Here is a 17,092-nt window from a genome sequence, read left to right on the forward strand (position 1 = left end):
GGCTCCCCCGCCCCCCCCGCGTCCCCTCAGCGACATGCGGCGGGAGGCAAGACTGGCGCCCTCGCTTTGCGTCTCCCTGCAATATATACCCGGTGTCGGGGGTTGGGGTTGTTGGGGTTCGGGGTTTTTTTGTTTTGTTTTTTAGCCCCAGACCTGCCTCTGGACGTTAACTGCACCTGCTCCTGCTGCCCAGCGAAGACCTGCAGCCCCTTGAGCTGAAAACCAGAAGCTCTTCAGCGCATCAGGCCTGGCGCGTAGATCCGCCAGAAGTCTTTTTCACGTTTTCCTGAAGGTTGTAGCTGTCCGCAGACGACGTCGAAGAAGCGCGTGACTGAAGGCGGTGGGGGTTAACTGCTGCGTTAGGCAGCTTATTCTCTTCTAAACGCAGTGAAAATTCTGAGCGCGGACATTAACACTTTGCTGTGGGACTTGCGTAGCGGATATGGCCGTCGCTTTTAACCTCAGCTCTTCCACCTGGGAAGATCACTTTATCCGTTATTTTTACAACAGATTTTAATGGGGAAAAAAAATACCGTGCTCACTAACAGATTTAGGACATCAATCAAATGGATCAGTATTTCGCTGACGTGAAAGTTTTATCTGTGCTCACTGGCACGGGTGCTTGGGCTTACAGTTAAAAAAGTTGTCAGAATTTTTACTAAATTTGTGTGTAAACATTGTATTAGAAGTACATCTTTCCTGTGCCACACTTACATAAAGTCATTGGCGTCTTTGCGGTATCACCCTCATCGTAATTGCTTTTAGCTGGTCCAGCACACCTGCAGATTCACATTTTTAGCTATTTACCCTCCACAATCCTCCTCCTAATTTCCTTCTTGTGTGTTACCTTTTTCTCTATACGCTCCTGCTCTTATCTAAATACATCAGCAGGTTTAGATGTGCCCTCCCTCCCTGCTCTGTTCCTCAAAGAGCAGATGTTAGACTTTAATAAGGCTCTGCCTCTGAGCATTTAACCACTCTGCCTTTTCTTGGTTCCTTGCTTCACATTTTATTTAGGGCTGTGCATGTGTTTTGCAACTTTTTTTTTGCAATTTCCATGCTGAGTCTAAAGATTTTACATCACTTCATGTAGGGTCTCATTGACTGGCTTCCTCATTTTCTGAAATCCCCTTTTTTAAAGTTCAGTTTCACATTCATCCTGTTTTTTATGACTTCCCCCCCCAAGGCTGTTAAATGTAATTACGTTATCCTTTCTGAACCCATGTAAACTTATCAACAGCAACATCCAGTGGCAAAGAGGTCCATAACTTAATCACATGCTGTATGAAGAGCTACCTTCTTTTGTTTACTTTGAACCTGACACTTGTTATTTTTGTTTGATCCCCTTGAGGTCTTGTGTTAAAAGAGAGATGTACAATCACTCCTTGTCCATCTTGCTCATGCCAAGGCCAGATTTTGTAGAGCTCTCTCTTCCCCCCTTTCATTCATGCTGTCCTTTTTCTAGGTTCCATATTCTTTGCCTATTTGCTCCTTGTGTGGAAGCTGATCCCCCCCTTTGATCATCCTTGTCATTTTCCTCTATATTCTTGCTGGATATAGAGAAGTCAGAGATACTGCATTATTTCTTCAGTTCCACTGTTCTGTTTTTGAAATGAGGTAAAATGTTCATTGTTCTCTGTGACCCCTCCGTGGCTCCTGGAAAGCTGCAGGAAGCGTTTGCACTTACACACCTAGTCCTGCTTGTCTTTAAACTTCCTGCTTAGACGCTTCCTGCCGTCAGTGGGATAATTTTTTGCCCTTCAGACAATAAAACTGTAACTATAAGGGAACCTGGGAGTGCTTCCAAATTCTCAGGTCTTACTGTGCCCTTTGGCTACATCCAGTAGCGGCGATGAGATGCAGCATGCACCAGCCTGACCTCCTTCTCTGCTGCCTGGTTTCCGTGAGAGGTGAACCCTGGGGTGTACAGTCCAAACAGGAGCTGTATGGGCTCCTGCTGTGTGCTCCAACAGGTAGGCATTAATTGACCTAAGTGGTAAACAAAAGAATTACATTTCCACCTAGTGAACCACATTTCCGCCTGTGAACCACCTAGGAGGAGACTCCTGATATTGAGGGCAATGGGATTCATCGAGCTTCCATTTTAGGCCCACAATATCAGGATTTCTTTACAAAAAATAGTACTGTAGAACTGATGAGCAGGGAAACCTCTAGGAAACAGACCAAAGTGCCATGGGCTTGTAGAAACAAGACCTCTAAAAATTTTTTTTTAAAAAGAGGAACATTGAATAAAAGTTAAACTAATTCTAGGAAAACATATAAGCGGAGACTCGAGATTTCATCTCTCAAAGAGCGCACTCAGGCTACATTCAGCTTTGAATACAGAGCAGCTCTGAACTTAGAAAATTGGAAACATACACTCTTGTCTATCCATAAGAGATGCCTTATCATTTTTGCCCAACAATCAAATGAACTATTCCCCCCCCCCCCCGTGTTCTATATATTTCAGGTATATTCCTGTACATTATAGAGGTCAGGTTTACAAATGCCAGTATTTTATTTTGCAGATTTCTTCCAATTCTCAAACTCTGTCCACACAGAAGAATGTCACTCTTTACACTCCATGAAAGCCTGATTCTCCCTAGAACTTGGATTCACTCAGGCAGTGCTCAGCATTTTGAAGAATTCAGCTGAGGTTCCAGGTAGTTATCCAACCGCCATTAAACGTGCTATATCTCCGTCGTGACAATTGAATGCTTATACGAAAGGAACCGTTTTCATGATGATGTGATGAACAAAGTGTCAGAAAGTTGAAGGTGAATGTTCTATTAATTTTAGCTGGAGTACTCTACAGCAAGTTAAAAATGAGGAAGATATCATAGTTTGGGTGAGTGGTATTAGAAATAGAATTTTAGATCTACTTTGCCTATGTTGTTTATGTGTTTATAAAATGTAATAGTCTCAAAAGATTTTAAGTCTCAAGCCTTCAGTATGTACCAGTAACATTTAAATCCAGTTTAATGAAATTAGTGTGAGTCAGTTCTTGGAGAGATAGGCCTTAAATGAAATCTGAAACTCAAACTGTCCCAGGATCCTGAGATAGTTCACAACTAGGTCTGGAGCAAGCATCATTTCTTCTTCAGTATTTTTTCAGCAGCTATGAAGGCAGTCTGCATGTTGTCTTTAATAATTCTGCTTGTAGAGGAAGAAGCTCCTAAAATAAATTGCTGCAACATTTTACCTCCAAAAAACATTTATTTGCTGTAGTTCAGACACCAAAAAGTGTTTTATTACATCAAGTTTAATATTTATTTACATTCACATGAAGACTCCTTAGTTCACAAATTGGCTTCTTGTTGCTGTTTTAGAAACAGCAGATTTGGTTTTCTGTTGCATTTCTGGACTTACAGTCCTCTCTTTTTATAGAACAGGTAGAACACAAATACTGTCAACATCAACTTCCTCGCATTTCCTTGTCCACATATTTCAGCCTTGGCCTGAAAGGTCACTTCTGCGAGCAAAAGCGTAGCACAGCCTGACCTGGCCACACTCCTGAGGCTTTCAACAAGGGAAGCACATTAATTCATTAAGGAAGAGCTTTGTTTTTTGTGTTTATTCCCTTCACTGACAGATGGGCTTTTGAATTTTTGGTGACAGAGTACTCTTCTTAGCGTTCTTTGGCTTTTCTTCATTCTTTAATCAAGTTCCTTTTTTCTTTGTGAATAGGACTCAGATATTTTATTTTATACTTCCTAGTGCTAGGCAGTCAGCAGAATGCTGGGATCCCCCTCCACTGGGGACTCACACAAGCCATCACCACTGGGTGATTTTTGCAGTGGTGGCTCTTTCTTATGCTTCTTTTTCCTCTCCACTGCTGTGCGCAAGGCCTGAAGAATCAAGTCTTTGTTATTCTGGACATTGTAGTAACTTAGTTTCACCAATTTGTCGAAATTTTCCTCCGAATAACTCAGATTATTTATGTAATACGGGCCACAGGTATTGGCAACATCAACATCACCTTCTGCCATCTCTGAGGGACTACGTTTCACGCCTAAGGGACAAACAAGGATTGGGTTAATTAGTGAAACACGATTAGGATCTGCGTGTTTCTCAGGCATGTGCAGTTGATCACAACCCAAAGATTTCCCTCCACAGGCATTTTATTGCTGGTGTATTTGATTGGTAGTAGCGGGGTAGAGGAGCTGGTGGAGCTGAGGGGGAGTACAGGTTGTTCTGGCAGCCTAGAAAATGCCAGAACAAGTAGAATAGTTCCTTTTCTGAACACAGGAAGGTGAGACTGCGATCCATCTCCGTGTCTGCTCCTCCAGCCCTGGGCCAAGCTGGCAGCATGGCCAGGCACTGCGCCAGGTCTCCCTCCAGAGGCTGCTGCTCTCCCAGCCCTGGCCCCTGCCTTGCTGCCATCTCCTAGCCAGCGCAGCAGCTTGCACTTCTAGCTAAGGTGGCGAGTAAAGAGCAATTACTCTTTCTTTCCTCTCCTTCTCCCAAAGCAGGGAACAGCAACAAGGACCTCATGATAGCATACTTTCTTTACCAGCAAAGAACCTCTGATGCCACTGCCACTTTCTGTGTCTCCCAGCTTTGACTTTACATCCTATTTCCCTCACTGCTATGCTTTCCTGTTTCTAGAAATAGGCTGCTGAAAATCTGCCCATTTCAGGGATTCAGACCAAGGATATTTCCAAAAGCAAACCTGCCTTTTCAGTGACCTCTGCAGATATTCTTCTGCCAAGCTATTCCCCAGCACAGTCTGCTACATCAACTCTTGGTTCCTACTGGGAGGAATTATCAAAAGGTATAGAAAACAGACAACAACAACTAGATTCTATTATTTGAACCTAGAGACTTCACAGAGCCGTTATCTGGACATATCCCGGAAACAGATGGCACAAACACTAACTGTAATTTCCATGAGCTACTTATTGCTATAAAAAGACTACAAGCTTTATGAAATATCAGCAGTGAGAATGAGCCTAATACTGCCTAAAACACTGAGACATGGCAGGGTACACTGAAAGACCTTTTCATGCGCATGTCATCATCCCAGGACAATCAACATATATATGACAGCCCCAGGCAAAACAATTAGGCAGATAGTCCCAGAAGTGTCACCTCTGGAAATATTAGATCCATCATGTCTTATAACCTGAAGACAAATTCAGTTAACTTATTTATTTTAATTCATTTGACAATAGAAACTAGATCCAAAACTAATGAAAAACTTTTATTTTTATTGTTTATTTGCAGAGCAACATTCACAGGGACCTCCTCAGTGAGCTGTTGATACTGGGAGACAAGTACCCAAGGCTTATCCTGTGATCACAAATACCAACAAATTTATGGATGTAGAAGATGTAAAACACATCTCCTCACTTGTTTTTCTATGACCTTCAAAAGCCACCTGTGATTCAATACAGCAGCTGATCTCAGCTTGGACCTGACCATCTGTTCTAGACACTGGCAGGAAGGGTGCTCTTTATTTAGCTGCTATCTTGGACACACCATGAACTTCTGAGCTGACAGAAATATGTCTATACGCTAAACTCAGTACATGCAACCAATATTGCCTGAGCTGAGGGTGTATTTACATGCTGTACGCTGCACACAGTATGCAAACTTGCCCTTCCTGAACTCTGAGCAAACATGAGCTCTTTCTGCCCACACTCGAAGAATGTCAAAAGCCTACTTGACCATATTAGCTTTGGCTCAACTCTGCCCTAGTGCAACAGAGCATACGGGCAGACTGAACTTATATCTGCCTTATAGTACAGATGCAGAATAAAGAGGTTCTTGGAGATCTGTCCATCCAGGGAAAAGGCTCAATGAATTTGGTTCAGTTGTGCAGATTCCTGGGCTCCAATCCCTCCAATCCAACCCTAGGCCAGAGATCCACTGCTGTAGGCTAGCCTGTGCATGAGGGTTCTCAGATTTGTTTCCTTCCCCGTCATTCTCACAGACCCCTACGTTTTCTAACAGCTGGTACGAGTTAAAAAGAGAGTGGTGCCAACCGAGAAATGAACGCTAATGGCAGATAAAACTATCAATGATAGTTAACCAAGGTTAATATAGACAGGGAATATAATGCTTGATTCCCTCTTATCACAGATGTGAGAACAGCAAAGATGAGAAAATGTTTCTGTCAGCTTCAATGAGACCATTACATTGGCTGTTGTACCATAAATAACAGTCTGCCTCTTCGGTCGCTACTACCTGCATTATCTATATTAAAACAGGGCAGCAGACCTTGCAGAAACCCATCATTCTCTTTCACTGAAAGAATCACATGCATTCAGGGAATCTTCTCAAACATAGATCTTTTCTGTGCTTGTCTTGCTACAAAAAAATCCTTTCATGTTTCCAGAAATCAGTTTACTCACTCAAAGTGGTTGCCTGGAAGGGTCTCTGTAAAATCAGTGAATGTACTCTGCCTGGCTTTGCAGAGAGAGTCTTGAATGAAGCAGCCTAAGCCTCATACAGAGCAATTCCCCTTTCTACTCCAAACATGAGATAGTCTAACCAGTGCAGAAGTAACTCAGTTTAAATAGGTCAGTTTTAGTCATCAACTACTCAGGCTCAAAATTCTCATTGCTGATCAAGCTCATGGATGATCTGGCTCCAGAAAAACTCCCATTCATGTAATTGAACTAATACTTTAGATGCTGTACAGTCTAGTTTGGGGCCAGGACATGGTACTGAAATTCTGTGAGTTATGCTCATCGCTGATCCCTGTCTGTCATTGACCCAAGGGCAGGCCTCTGCTCCCAGCCTTAGAGCTTTCTGTGGCGTCCCTGCCGCCAGCTGGGGTGAGTGGCATCCCCTTTGGAGAGGTGGCAGCCTCCTAACAGCCTCTCTTGGCTGTGCCCTTGCGTGTCAGCTCAGCAGGGGCTCCTGTTCCTGAGGTCCCCACCAGAACCTGTTCCCTCGCTGATTCTTTATATCCGCTTGCAGCTACCGGCTGAACCAGTCAGACAGCATGGGCTTGTCTAAGCGTGTGTGATATGCAGATATCACACAGGTCTTCTCATATACTTGCTACATACATAACAAAACCCCATTTTAGGTTCCCTGATAATTGATGTTGACAAATAGCATTTGCGTGTCATCTGACACATACCTTATATTAGATAGCTAAGCTAAGGACAACCATCCCTGGGTTCTGCACATCACTGAGGGAAAGAGAGAGGTAAATTCCCACAGAAAGCAAAACATAGGATCAAATGTTTGGTTCCTGTTCTAGTTTTTTCTTCTGCTCTCCTTTCTCTCTTTCTTTCTACAAAGGGCAACTAGAGAAACTAACCTTTTAGGTATCTGATCTGTGTTAAGTGCTTGAGTTTAAAGGGGCGTGCACCTGTGTAAATACCCTAGCATATTAGAAACCTGTTAAAAATCCCAGTTTCACACCTCAGGTAAGCAAGGAACTCAATCCAGAATATCTACAAAGTAAAAATACTGTATGATTTTTAATAATTGCTTTACAAAATAGGAATTAATACAATAAAGTCCTTTGTTTTGCTATTAAATTTCAGGTACTATATAGCATCCCAGGATCTGTGGTCTTCAGTATATTGTGGGGCTTTGAAGTGATTAAAAAAATAAAAGTATTTCCATAGCAAGTGTTAGGCATTTTATCTGGCGAAGAAATAATTGAGACTTTTGGCACCAGAAGAAGTAGTGTGAAGTTGCGGGAGAAGATTAAGAGAAAATATCTGTTAGAATTCATCTGTTTTGAAGTGACTGGCAATATTGCTATTTAAACTTTTCTCTTGATTTCGAACTCTGGGACTCACTGAAGTGAACAGAAGCTGTCCACATGTCTCAGTGTTATATTTTCATCACTTTACTAGTTCACACTTTTGTTTTCAAGGTTATCTGCCTAACTGTAAGCCTGCAAATGATTTTAAACAATGAAATCCTTGGATTCCCAAGAGCATTCTCTAACGGGAAGGAATGAGAAGTACGAAAGCAAATCACCTTGCTAATTTTTGCTATCGCAGACAGAGTATGTTTTTCATTTGTGAACTCTACAATCCACCTATGAAAACCCTGAAAAAATCTGAAGGGTGGCATACACATCCAAGGCTTATCCCAGCTGCTGCTCCATTGTCAAAGAACATTCTGTATTTTATGGTCCCTGATATAATTCAGATCTAGGCATATCTTGTGCTGTAGTGCGACTGAATCCGTAAGGGTGATCTGAACAATAGATATTGCACGGTAACAGACAGAGTGGAAGGCTACTGCCTCCGAAGAAGTCGTGGGTTGTTGTAAACTTACCAGGTGCTTTGTAGTCCCTGAAGGTGTCATTTACTAGAGGGAAAAATACCACAATAGGCGTTTCTGGGCTTTCCTTGTCCCCAACAATATAACATTCCTTCAGATTTGATGTTTCCAGTTCATCTGGCACATTTTTAGGGAAAGGAATTCCTTGTTCTGCAAAGTATTTAGAGGCTTCTCTCAGAGGCTGTTTTGCCATAATAGGAAAACAGAACAAAACAAAACGAAACATCAGAACATGCTGAAGACATTTTATTGAGTTTGTCTCAAAAACAATTTCACTGGGAATGCTTGTGGAGTAAGGGCCAAGTTCTGAAAGATTATGGCATGTACCCAGCTTGGGTGTGGTAACTGCATTTCTCCATAGACTGGATAGGGAGCCAAGATCTGAAGGACCAGATAGCAGGGAGCCCGAATCTCTTCAGAACCTTGATGCTACAGTGGGCACAACTACTAAAGTAGGTACTCCTAGAGGGTAGTCTGAATGCACTGGGCATCTCTAGGTAACAGTGGCAGAACAGCGGGACAGCTCTTTGTGCCTTTCCCTGGCCAAGACATGACTTTCTGTGGCTGATGACATGTTTCCAGCGCATAGTTGCACACAGACAAGAATTTATGAAACATACACTGAGTTCCCTCTCTTTCCCACCTAGAGGTCTGAATACCTTCTGGAGAAGTCTGCTGACTATAGGAAGAACAAGACAGCTACACTTCTTACCTAGGCATCCCAAGGATCTAGAGTTAAACAGGATGGATCTGGGTCCACATGCCTCTCTGAAAACTTAAATCCCCCATTTTGATATTAAAAATGTTGCCTTTAGATGGCTTTTTCTTCCTAAGGAATTTCAAGTTCCTAAATGCAACTGTGCTTGCATTTATTTGCATGTCTGACATCCTACATCAAACACTTGAACTGTTACAATTGTATTGCTCTGAATGTACACTTTCCTGTGCGTGAAATTGTAGGGGGGCCTCTTTGGATTGAGAAGTCTTAGAGAATTCTTAAATGCATATTGCTTTATTCACTCTACACCTAACTGCCTAAGATCAACCAAAACACATATACACATAAACACACGCCCTCCAATGTTAAGTTTAAACACAAATTATAGACAATTCTCATTTTTTTCATGTATGCGTTTCCAAAAAATGGGCAGACTGAGTTTACTAAATGCTAACTTACTGATAACACTTGTACTGATCAATAGCGATACATGACCCTGGTGAACAGTTAGCTTGTTTACTCTGCCCGGATATTGGAAAGAGGTTTCTGCGACTAAAGGATCGGCCATTCTGGTGACTCAGTGATAAAACCAAGATATCGTTAAATAAGAATGTACAAGTCTCACCCCTGTTTGTGAACCTGAACTGTAGTTGAAATGCAAAACCACATCCACTTTCCTTTCTGTTCTCATAAGTGGTGGGTAACTGGTAGCAAAGGCAAATGCTGTATCAATCAGAATGAGGGAGTCTGTTGCTCCTGTCAGGTGGTTGGGCTGGGAGTCAAGCTCACAGTCTAGAAAAGAAGCATTTTTTTTCAGGGGATGTGCTCAACACAAAAGATGTGCTACTATGTTGAAGAAAGACGAGAATTAGTCAAAGAGAAAGAATTCAACTTTTCTTTGGTCTTAGAACTATCTATATAGCTGATAGCTGCAGTTCGGTCATTTCTGCGTTCCTTGTCTGGGTTCCTTTTACCTCTCTCTAATTTGTAATTTCATTTACTTTCCTCTAATTAAGAGGAAGTAACTTGGGGCTCAGGAGAACAAAATTAATTTCACCCCTGGGTTTTTAATGTGATTCTGATCAGGTCAATTTAGCTTTTATTTATATGGAAAAAAATCAGAAAGGCACATCACTGTCTCAACAGGCTAAATATTAAAGATATTTGGTGCCTTGCATGCTGCAAGAACAGGCACATAGATGTTAATGTATGCAGCTGAAAGAGGCAAATCCCCGTATGGAATATCGAAGATCTGGCACCCAGCTGAGCACAAATTCCCAACCCGTACACAGGAAATACTGTTACAATGGTTATACCTCACTTACTGGTGAAAAGGTCAAATTAAAAAAAGGTCAAAAAAAAAGTGGGTTTCCTCTGACGTTTCTTGAAGACTGGCCAGGCAAGAGACAGCACACGATGGCACCAATTCCATGCCGCATACGAGCTGACTGGCTGCGCATCAGCAGACAAATGCTCTTTGACTAATCAGGGTCTTTCTCTTCTCTCAGTTACCAGTCTTCATGACATTTGTAAGAATTTATTTTTGAACCTCTCCTTTTAACAAATTTCAGCTATCGGTGACAAAGTTTCAAATATTATCAGAGGATGGGAAGAGAACTAACAGGCAATCAATCAGCTTAATTCCTCAAGCCTTGTTTCTGTTTTAAAAGAGTAGTTTAAAATATAACCATAAGCAGGGTGTTATTACTATACCTTTCCATTTAGAAAATTCACTCTCTAGGTAGTTGGTGTTCATCTGGAAGCCCTTTAGGAAGTTGTGGATTTCTGAAGCTGCTGGACGTAACATGACAACGTCTCGGAAAATGTTTGAGAAGCTATCAGGGGGAGAAACCACTCGAGTATCTAGTTCATTTGGCCTTGTAGTAAATACAGTTTCATCATCTGCAAAAAAAAAAAAAAGAGTAAAATTTATTTTATGTGATTTCTTTGTTGAGATTCTCCTATGCAACCATAATTTGTTTTAATATTTGAGAAAACTTTGACATCTTTGTCCTTTTATTTCCGGGATCTCCAAAAATCTCAGTTTTTCAGTTTAATTTTGAAAAAACCCTTTCTCCTTCTCAATCCCCAGTAGTAAAATCCTTGTTTGTGCTATAAATCAGTCCACCTCATCTACTATAACTTCCTTTGCTTTTCTATGATTTTATCCACTGCAATATCCTGCACTGATCCTGTCTTCCTTTGCTTCTTCTGTAACGTGAATTCATTATCTCTCTGTCACACGAATAGAAAAAACGCATACAGACTTCATATCCCTTCTAGCAAATGCAAGCTCCTTGTTTTAGTTATCAGAAACTGCCCCCTACAGGTGAAAGAAGATTTAAAAATCTCTTTTTGCTACATTTCTCTTTGTTACCATCTTTTTTCTCTGTAGTAAATATTTATTGTATGTTTCTCCTTCTGCAGATCTTTCTTAACTGGGCAGTGTGTTTTGCAAATCTCATCCTGATGACCAGGTTGGAATGATTTACAATAGTACTAAAGTTTATATTCTGGCTTTGTAAACTCCAGAGATTCAAGGGTGATGTTTGTGATTGTTTTTTTGAAGCCTCATGACATATTGCATGTTCCACAAGAGGAATGGGGAAGACTGGCTCACTAGGATAGGCCTCCACCCTCTCCCGCTGTACAAGGATATTTTTCTCTGGTTTTTCCCTTGTGAACTGAAAATGGCTCATATGAGGGCCATTCTCTCTTGTTTCTGTGAAGGATCCCATCGATTCTGTTCCTCGCACAACTAAAATGATTGCCATATTGTAACACATGGCATTAATTTCTTCTCGGTTTCTGTGTGGATTCCAACACAGCCTGGAAGAAGGGATTCCAAAATGACTTTGAAAAATTCAGTGAGAGAACAGCAGCACAGCGAGGAAAAAGTGAAAGAAGAAAGAGAAAATAAAATATCATCAGAGTGTAATAACAACTCACCTATGTCGGTAATTTTATCTCGAGTCCATCTGTGCCAGAAGTCTTCTGAATGAACAGATATGAACCAAGCATCCATAAGATTCAAGGAAAACACACTGCTCCAGATCCCTGTGACATAGGATATATTTGTCAGAAAGTCGTACAGTAAAGATCTGGAAGCGTTTCCATTTGCAATGACCTTCATCACCTCCTACATTCCCCAGAAAAGTTTATTCCCTGAATTATCTTAGTGGGAAAATAGAAGGGAGTATCTTTTTGAATCAGGATATGAATACATAATATATATAAAGAATCTCACTTACTAACATATTTGAACAGAACTGGCAGTATTTTTGATATATCTGCCAATGCCATTTCTTTGTTGTGTGGCAAAACGTTTTATCAAGTGTATCTTAATATAATTTGCCTGTCTTCAGTGTTTCCTTTTCCCCAGGTTCCTGGTGTTCGTGATTCTAAAGGTCAAGATTCATATACTGATCTCCCTCTGAATGACAGGGCGGGCTTAAAAATTCTCAAAATAAAAAATGTAAATGTAGAGGTCTTTTGATTTGTCTTCTGATTTTTGAGGATTTAGGGCATGTCTGGGTTACAGTCTCAGGTTCTTTTCTGTAGTAAATAGGTGTTGTGGACTTAGTGGCAGTCCAAACTGCCACCTACCTGCAACATTTCAGGTTGAGAGAACACCATTACCCGATACTGCTAGAGGTGTTGAGTGTGTAACAGAGTCTTCCTGTGCCTTCCAAACCCTGGGATTAAATCTGCCATCTTGGAAGAAATGGAGTGATGGGCAGAAGAAACTGCACCTGAACAGCTTGGTGATTGCCTGAACGGTCAGTACTGACCTGGACTGACAAGAACAGGCTAGGAAAGAGCAGCACAACCTATGTAGTCAATCCCCACTGTATTCTGGGGGCAGGGACATAAATTAGCTTGCTTAATTTGCTGAAAGTCTTTCAGATAACTATGTCACTAAAGTAAGTAACACATTCTGACTGAGGAGGCTGTGGGTCATCTGCAGGGGACATGGGGAGAAGTGTCCTGCAGTCACTCTACAACAGTGAGGAAGAAGAGTACCAAGGAGAGGGACCAAGCAGAGGAAGGGCCTGAGAAGTTTGACCACTGAAGAGGAGACCTGGGTGCCCCTTGGCATTACATCCAGGGAAGGGGAGTGTCTAACATCAGACTGCTTCCTCACACCTCACCACTGGCTGTGGAGCAATCTCGACACAGGCAAAATAGTCTTAACATGACTTAACTTCAAAAATCTGAAACTTCCTTTATGCAATTGGTGGGAGTTGGAAGAACAAGGAGGCAAGAGATTGCTTCACAAAGGGGAAAAAAAGTTATTCTTACTGCTTTTATTGTTCTTATGCAAGAGGGGAAAAGGTAAATATTAGATACTGTTTGTAATCCAAAAGGGAAGTGGTATCGTGGAGGATTAATGAGGGTTAGCAGCAGCCGGGGTATTTTAGATAAAAGCCTATATTCTGGAGACTTTACTTGCAAAAGGAACTGATAATTTAAATTAAGTGCAATGTTACACAAATTCTGTTGCTAACATAAAGATATATAAACATTGTAAAGGCCTCACATCAGTCAGCCCAACTATATATTTTCATTATCAAATAAATCTGTTCAGCTGAATAAATTCACAGAGAAATTTAAAAATCCTGCAGACCACAACCTGTTATTATTTCTAATCTTTCACCATGTGTTTTTATGGTAGATGAAAATATACTATACCTGCTTCATTTCAGAAGATAAGTTTGCTAGAGAATGGATTATATTATATTATATTACATTACATTTTCCTAGAGCAACAAATCACCTTCCAAGAAGCAGATTCTGGATTCTGGTATTTTCTTCATCAGGCGACCCATGAAGAACTCACTACCAAAATCTTCAGCACGGATGAAGGCTCCATATTTTAGGAATCCTACCTCGTAAGGAGTGAATTCCACCCATTCTTAAAAAAAAAAAGTTACAAGAAAGACTATGATTATAGCAACAGATGGGCAAATCAGTTGAATAAAATATGACATTATTTAGGTTAAGGCAAACTAGTTTCTGAACTAAGGTACTTTGCAAATAGACATTTATTCACTGTACATTTCACAGTACATTTCACAGTAATGAGCATGAAAAGTGAATTATTCCCTTGTATCTAAATGTGTCTACCAACTTCAGATTTTTGAAACTTTCCACATCAATGTTTAGAAGATAATTTCATGATAATATCCTCCATCATCCTGCTTTTGAACCAGAATACAGCTGAAAATACTAAGGCCTTTGAAATTTTAACTCAAAAAATCTACTCTTAGGTGCATTAGTCCTTTAGAGTATTTGAGCACTGAATTATCTGCCTAATCTTAAATGGAAACCTATTGGGATTAAAAGTTAAATGCAGTTCTGGAGTGTTATTATTACCTCTAAAATCCTGGTCGCTGATTTTGTCCTTCACATTGAGAGAGAGGTAGATGGGCAGGGGATTCTGACCCTGATTTAGTGCCTGCTGCTGATCTGTGAGCTTATGGGAGTTTTCCTGTTTTGAAGAAGGACAGTAGCTGAGGACAGTTAGACACAAAGAGCCGCTCACTTCATCTAAGCCTGGACTCCGACAAGGAAGTGCACACCAGGCTCCAGCTAGGATGTGTCCCACAGGCTTCATGCAGAAATGTGCTGTGACCCCTCTCTCTGATTGTCCCCTGCCCCAGCACTTCAGCACACAAACAGTCCTTGTGACTTGAGTACTCTTAAGTTAAATTCATATTCTGAAAAAAAGCCTGAGATTTAACTGGTAGGAAGAAAACATTGTTATTCATATTGTTTATTTCAGAAAAATGTCAGGAAACATTTGAAAAGTATTCTTGGCATGAGATACTTCATTGAGTAAGAGTAGCCCCTGCTCCTTATAGGCCAGGAAATCCTCTTTTCCTCAATCAACCCTGTGGTGGAGCCAAGGCTCAGACAGACTTAACATTCAGCACCACTTGACCTTCACTGCTTTGCTGCAGAGCATCTTGCATATTCAGCATGGGTAGAAAGGGCAGGAGAGATTGGGAGGGGGGCTAAGGCTTGGCAGAATGCTGATTGCAGCACCTCCCTGAAGGGGAGACCCTGCGAGAGCTGCAGGCGCTCTCACCTCACCAGAGGGGCCCTGGGAGGGATGTCAGTGCTGGGCCTACGTCAGTAGGGCCACCCTACTTCCCTCAGGCTGTGCGGGGTCCAGCGGACAGGGCTGTCGCACCTTCCCGCCAAAGCACCCCGAGGGGTTCTCCCCTTGTGCTGCACTGAGGTGGTGGGAATTACAAGAAGGGAGCATTCATGTTACCGGAGGAATGTTTCCTCTTCAAGTATAAATGGTGCAGTGGGATAAAAAAATATTCGTAATGAAATACAGCCTTGTGCGAGGTCTGAACATTGCTGTTTGTCGGAAATGGTTACACAGTGAAGAAATAAACTTAGCAACTCAGAGATAACTTTGTTTTTGTTTGAGATTTTTCATTGCTTTATCACACTGTGCAGCTTTCCCCCCTTTTTTAAAGAATGGCAGGATTGCCATTTAAATATTTACACATCAAATCTTTTACAAATCATTCATACTAGAAGTTTTCCACTATTTCCCTTTATTCATGCCCTATTTTTAGCAAGTGTGGTGTTAAATGCTACATAATACAGCCAATAAACACAAAGACTGATACTGCTGAGGCACACGCTTTAGGCATTTACTATCTGTCCTCATCGCAATAGCCACTAAATATGCGAATCTGAAAAGAAGTGTGTTTCTATTGTACCTTATCATTGAACATAGTTTCAATGATGAGTCCCCACAGATCTGTGAAACATATCTGGTGTCCATCCTGCTTCCTCTGGCACAACTCTCTTAAATAGTATTTTAGACGATCCGGTGCAAAACAAGTAAAGAACTTATTTTTGAGCACGTGCTTTCGGACATCCTTGAGTGTTTCCTCAAGATCTTTTTGGGACCAGTTAGGATCTTCATACAAATTTGACATGGTCCTTAAAGAAGAAAGAAACAAAAGGAAAAGTTTAAGTTCCCAGCTAGAGCATTGGGACACCAAGAGATTTGGCGTTATCGAGGTTTATGTAATATGCCTTGGTTTGAGATTGTAGGATGGGTTTGATGTTTGAAGGAAATGAAATGCCTTAATGTAAGCTAACTACACCAAACTGAAATGAGCAGAGTTAGAAAAAGTGACTGAAAGCTCTGTGGTTGTTCAACTTAAAGAAGAGAAGACTGAAGGGGAATATGATCTCTGTCTTCAGACATGTAAAAGAAGGTTGCAGGGAAGATCCTTATTCATGTGACTTGTCCATGCAGCAAGAATAGGGAAATAATTGCATTAAACTGCAACAAGGAAGTGAAGTCATGTTTCAGAAAAAAATTTCTAGCCGTAAGAACAGAGGAAGCCTGAAAGAGGCTGCCTAGTGAGCCTCATGCAGTCCTTTTCATTCCTGGAGTGCTCTAAGGACAAGTTAAACTTCTAAGATAGTCTCAGTAGATCCTGTCATCAGCTTTCTCAAGGTCTCTTCCTTTTCTGCTCAAAAAGCAAATTTATGTACTTTCCATTGTAAGCAGAGAGCACAGACTTCATTGACTCTCAACCTAGGTTCAGCAATAGTAGTCACTTTTGGATATGAGCTGAAATTATCTATTTACAGCAAGCTCTGAAATAAGATGAAGTGTGTTTGGTTTGGAGGGAGGGCTCTGTTACAAACTCACAGAGCTTTTCTCTCTGTGGCAGCTACCTCTTGTCTAGAACATGGCATTTAAATTGCTGATAGAGATCCTCTCGTGCCCACCACTTCTTCCATCTTCAGTGCTGCTGTTTACACGAAAAAGCACACGTATTTGTGGTGCCATCCACATATTTAATTAGAATCAAATGTATTCCAAATGCTGGCAAATACCAATCGAAGGAAATAAGAAAAAGTCGCAGCAGAAGAACAAAGCCTTTTCTCAGTAGTGCTATCCAAAAAAGCTGTGAACATTGATGGCTTTTGATTTGGCAGTGAATAGCCACTAAATATTTAATTATGCTTCAGCTAACAGCTCACCACTGTAAAGATGTTACATCTCTTTTTGCCATTTCTTGGCATCATTTATAGAACATTCATATGAAAACTTTGCTTTTCTTGGCCTTA

At 41.1% G+C, this 17,092-nt stretch overlaps 1 protein-coding gene and 1 long non-coding RNA gene across 4 annotated transcripts in view; one reads left to right on the forward strand and one right to left on the reverse strand.

Moving 5' to 3' along the window:
- Positions 1–118: 118 nt before the first annotated feature.
- LOC138067478 (uncharacterized) lies at positions 119–5,816 on the forward strand. Its single transcript, XR_011141480.1, has 3 exons — positions 119–1,973; positions 2,529–2,663; positions 5,227–5,816. It is a non-coding gene; the product is annotated as an uncharacterized lncRNA (long non-coding RNA).
- LOC104150403 (cytosolic phospholipase A2 epsilon) overlaps positions 2,663–17,092 on the reverse strand; it is a 40,219-nt gene continuing 25,789 nt past the window's right edge. For 2 of the 3 annotated variants that reach the window (XM_068945974.1, XM_068945973.1), the window contains 8 exons: positions 15,721–15,946; positions 14,354–14,468; positions 13,755–13,892; positions 11,927–12,034; positions 10,691–10,879; positions 9,603–9,769; positions 8,254–8,440; positions 2,663–4,012 (listed from right to left, as the gene is read on the reverse strand). In XM_068945974.1, the coding sequence (XP_068802075.1) occupies positions 3,720–4,012; positions 8,254–8,440; positions 9,603–9,769; positions 10,691–10,879; positions 11,927–12,034; positions 13,755–13,892; positions 14,354–14,468; positions 15,721–15,946 (1,423 nt within the window). In that variant the 3' untranslated portion in view covers positions 2,663–3,719. Of the gene's footprint in view, positions 4,013–8,253; positions 8,441–9,602; positions 9,770–10,690; positions 10,880–11,926; positions 12,035–13,754; positions 13,893–14,353; positions 14,469–15,720; positions 15,947–17,092 lie in introns of those variants that run through there. The other variant, XM_068945975.1, reaches the window with a different exon arrangement.

The sequence above is a fragment of the Struthio camelus genome, chromosome 5, assembly GCF_040807025.1.
Source record: "Struthio camelus isolate bStrCam1 chromosome 5, bStrCam1.hap1, whole genome shotgun sequence".
Classification (NCBI taxonomy): Eukaryota; Metazoa; Chordata; class Aves; order Struthioniformes; family Struthionidae; genus Struthio; species Struthio camelus.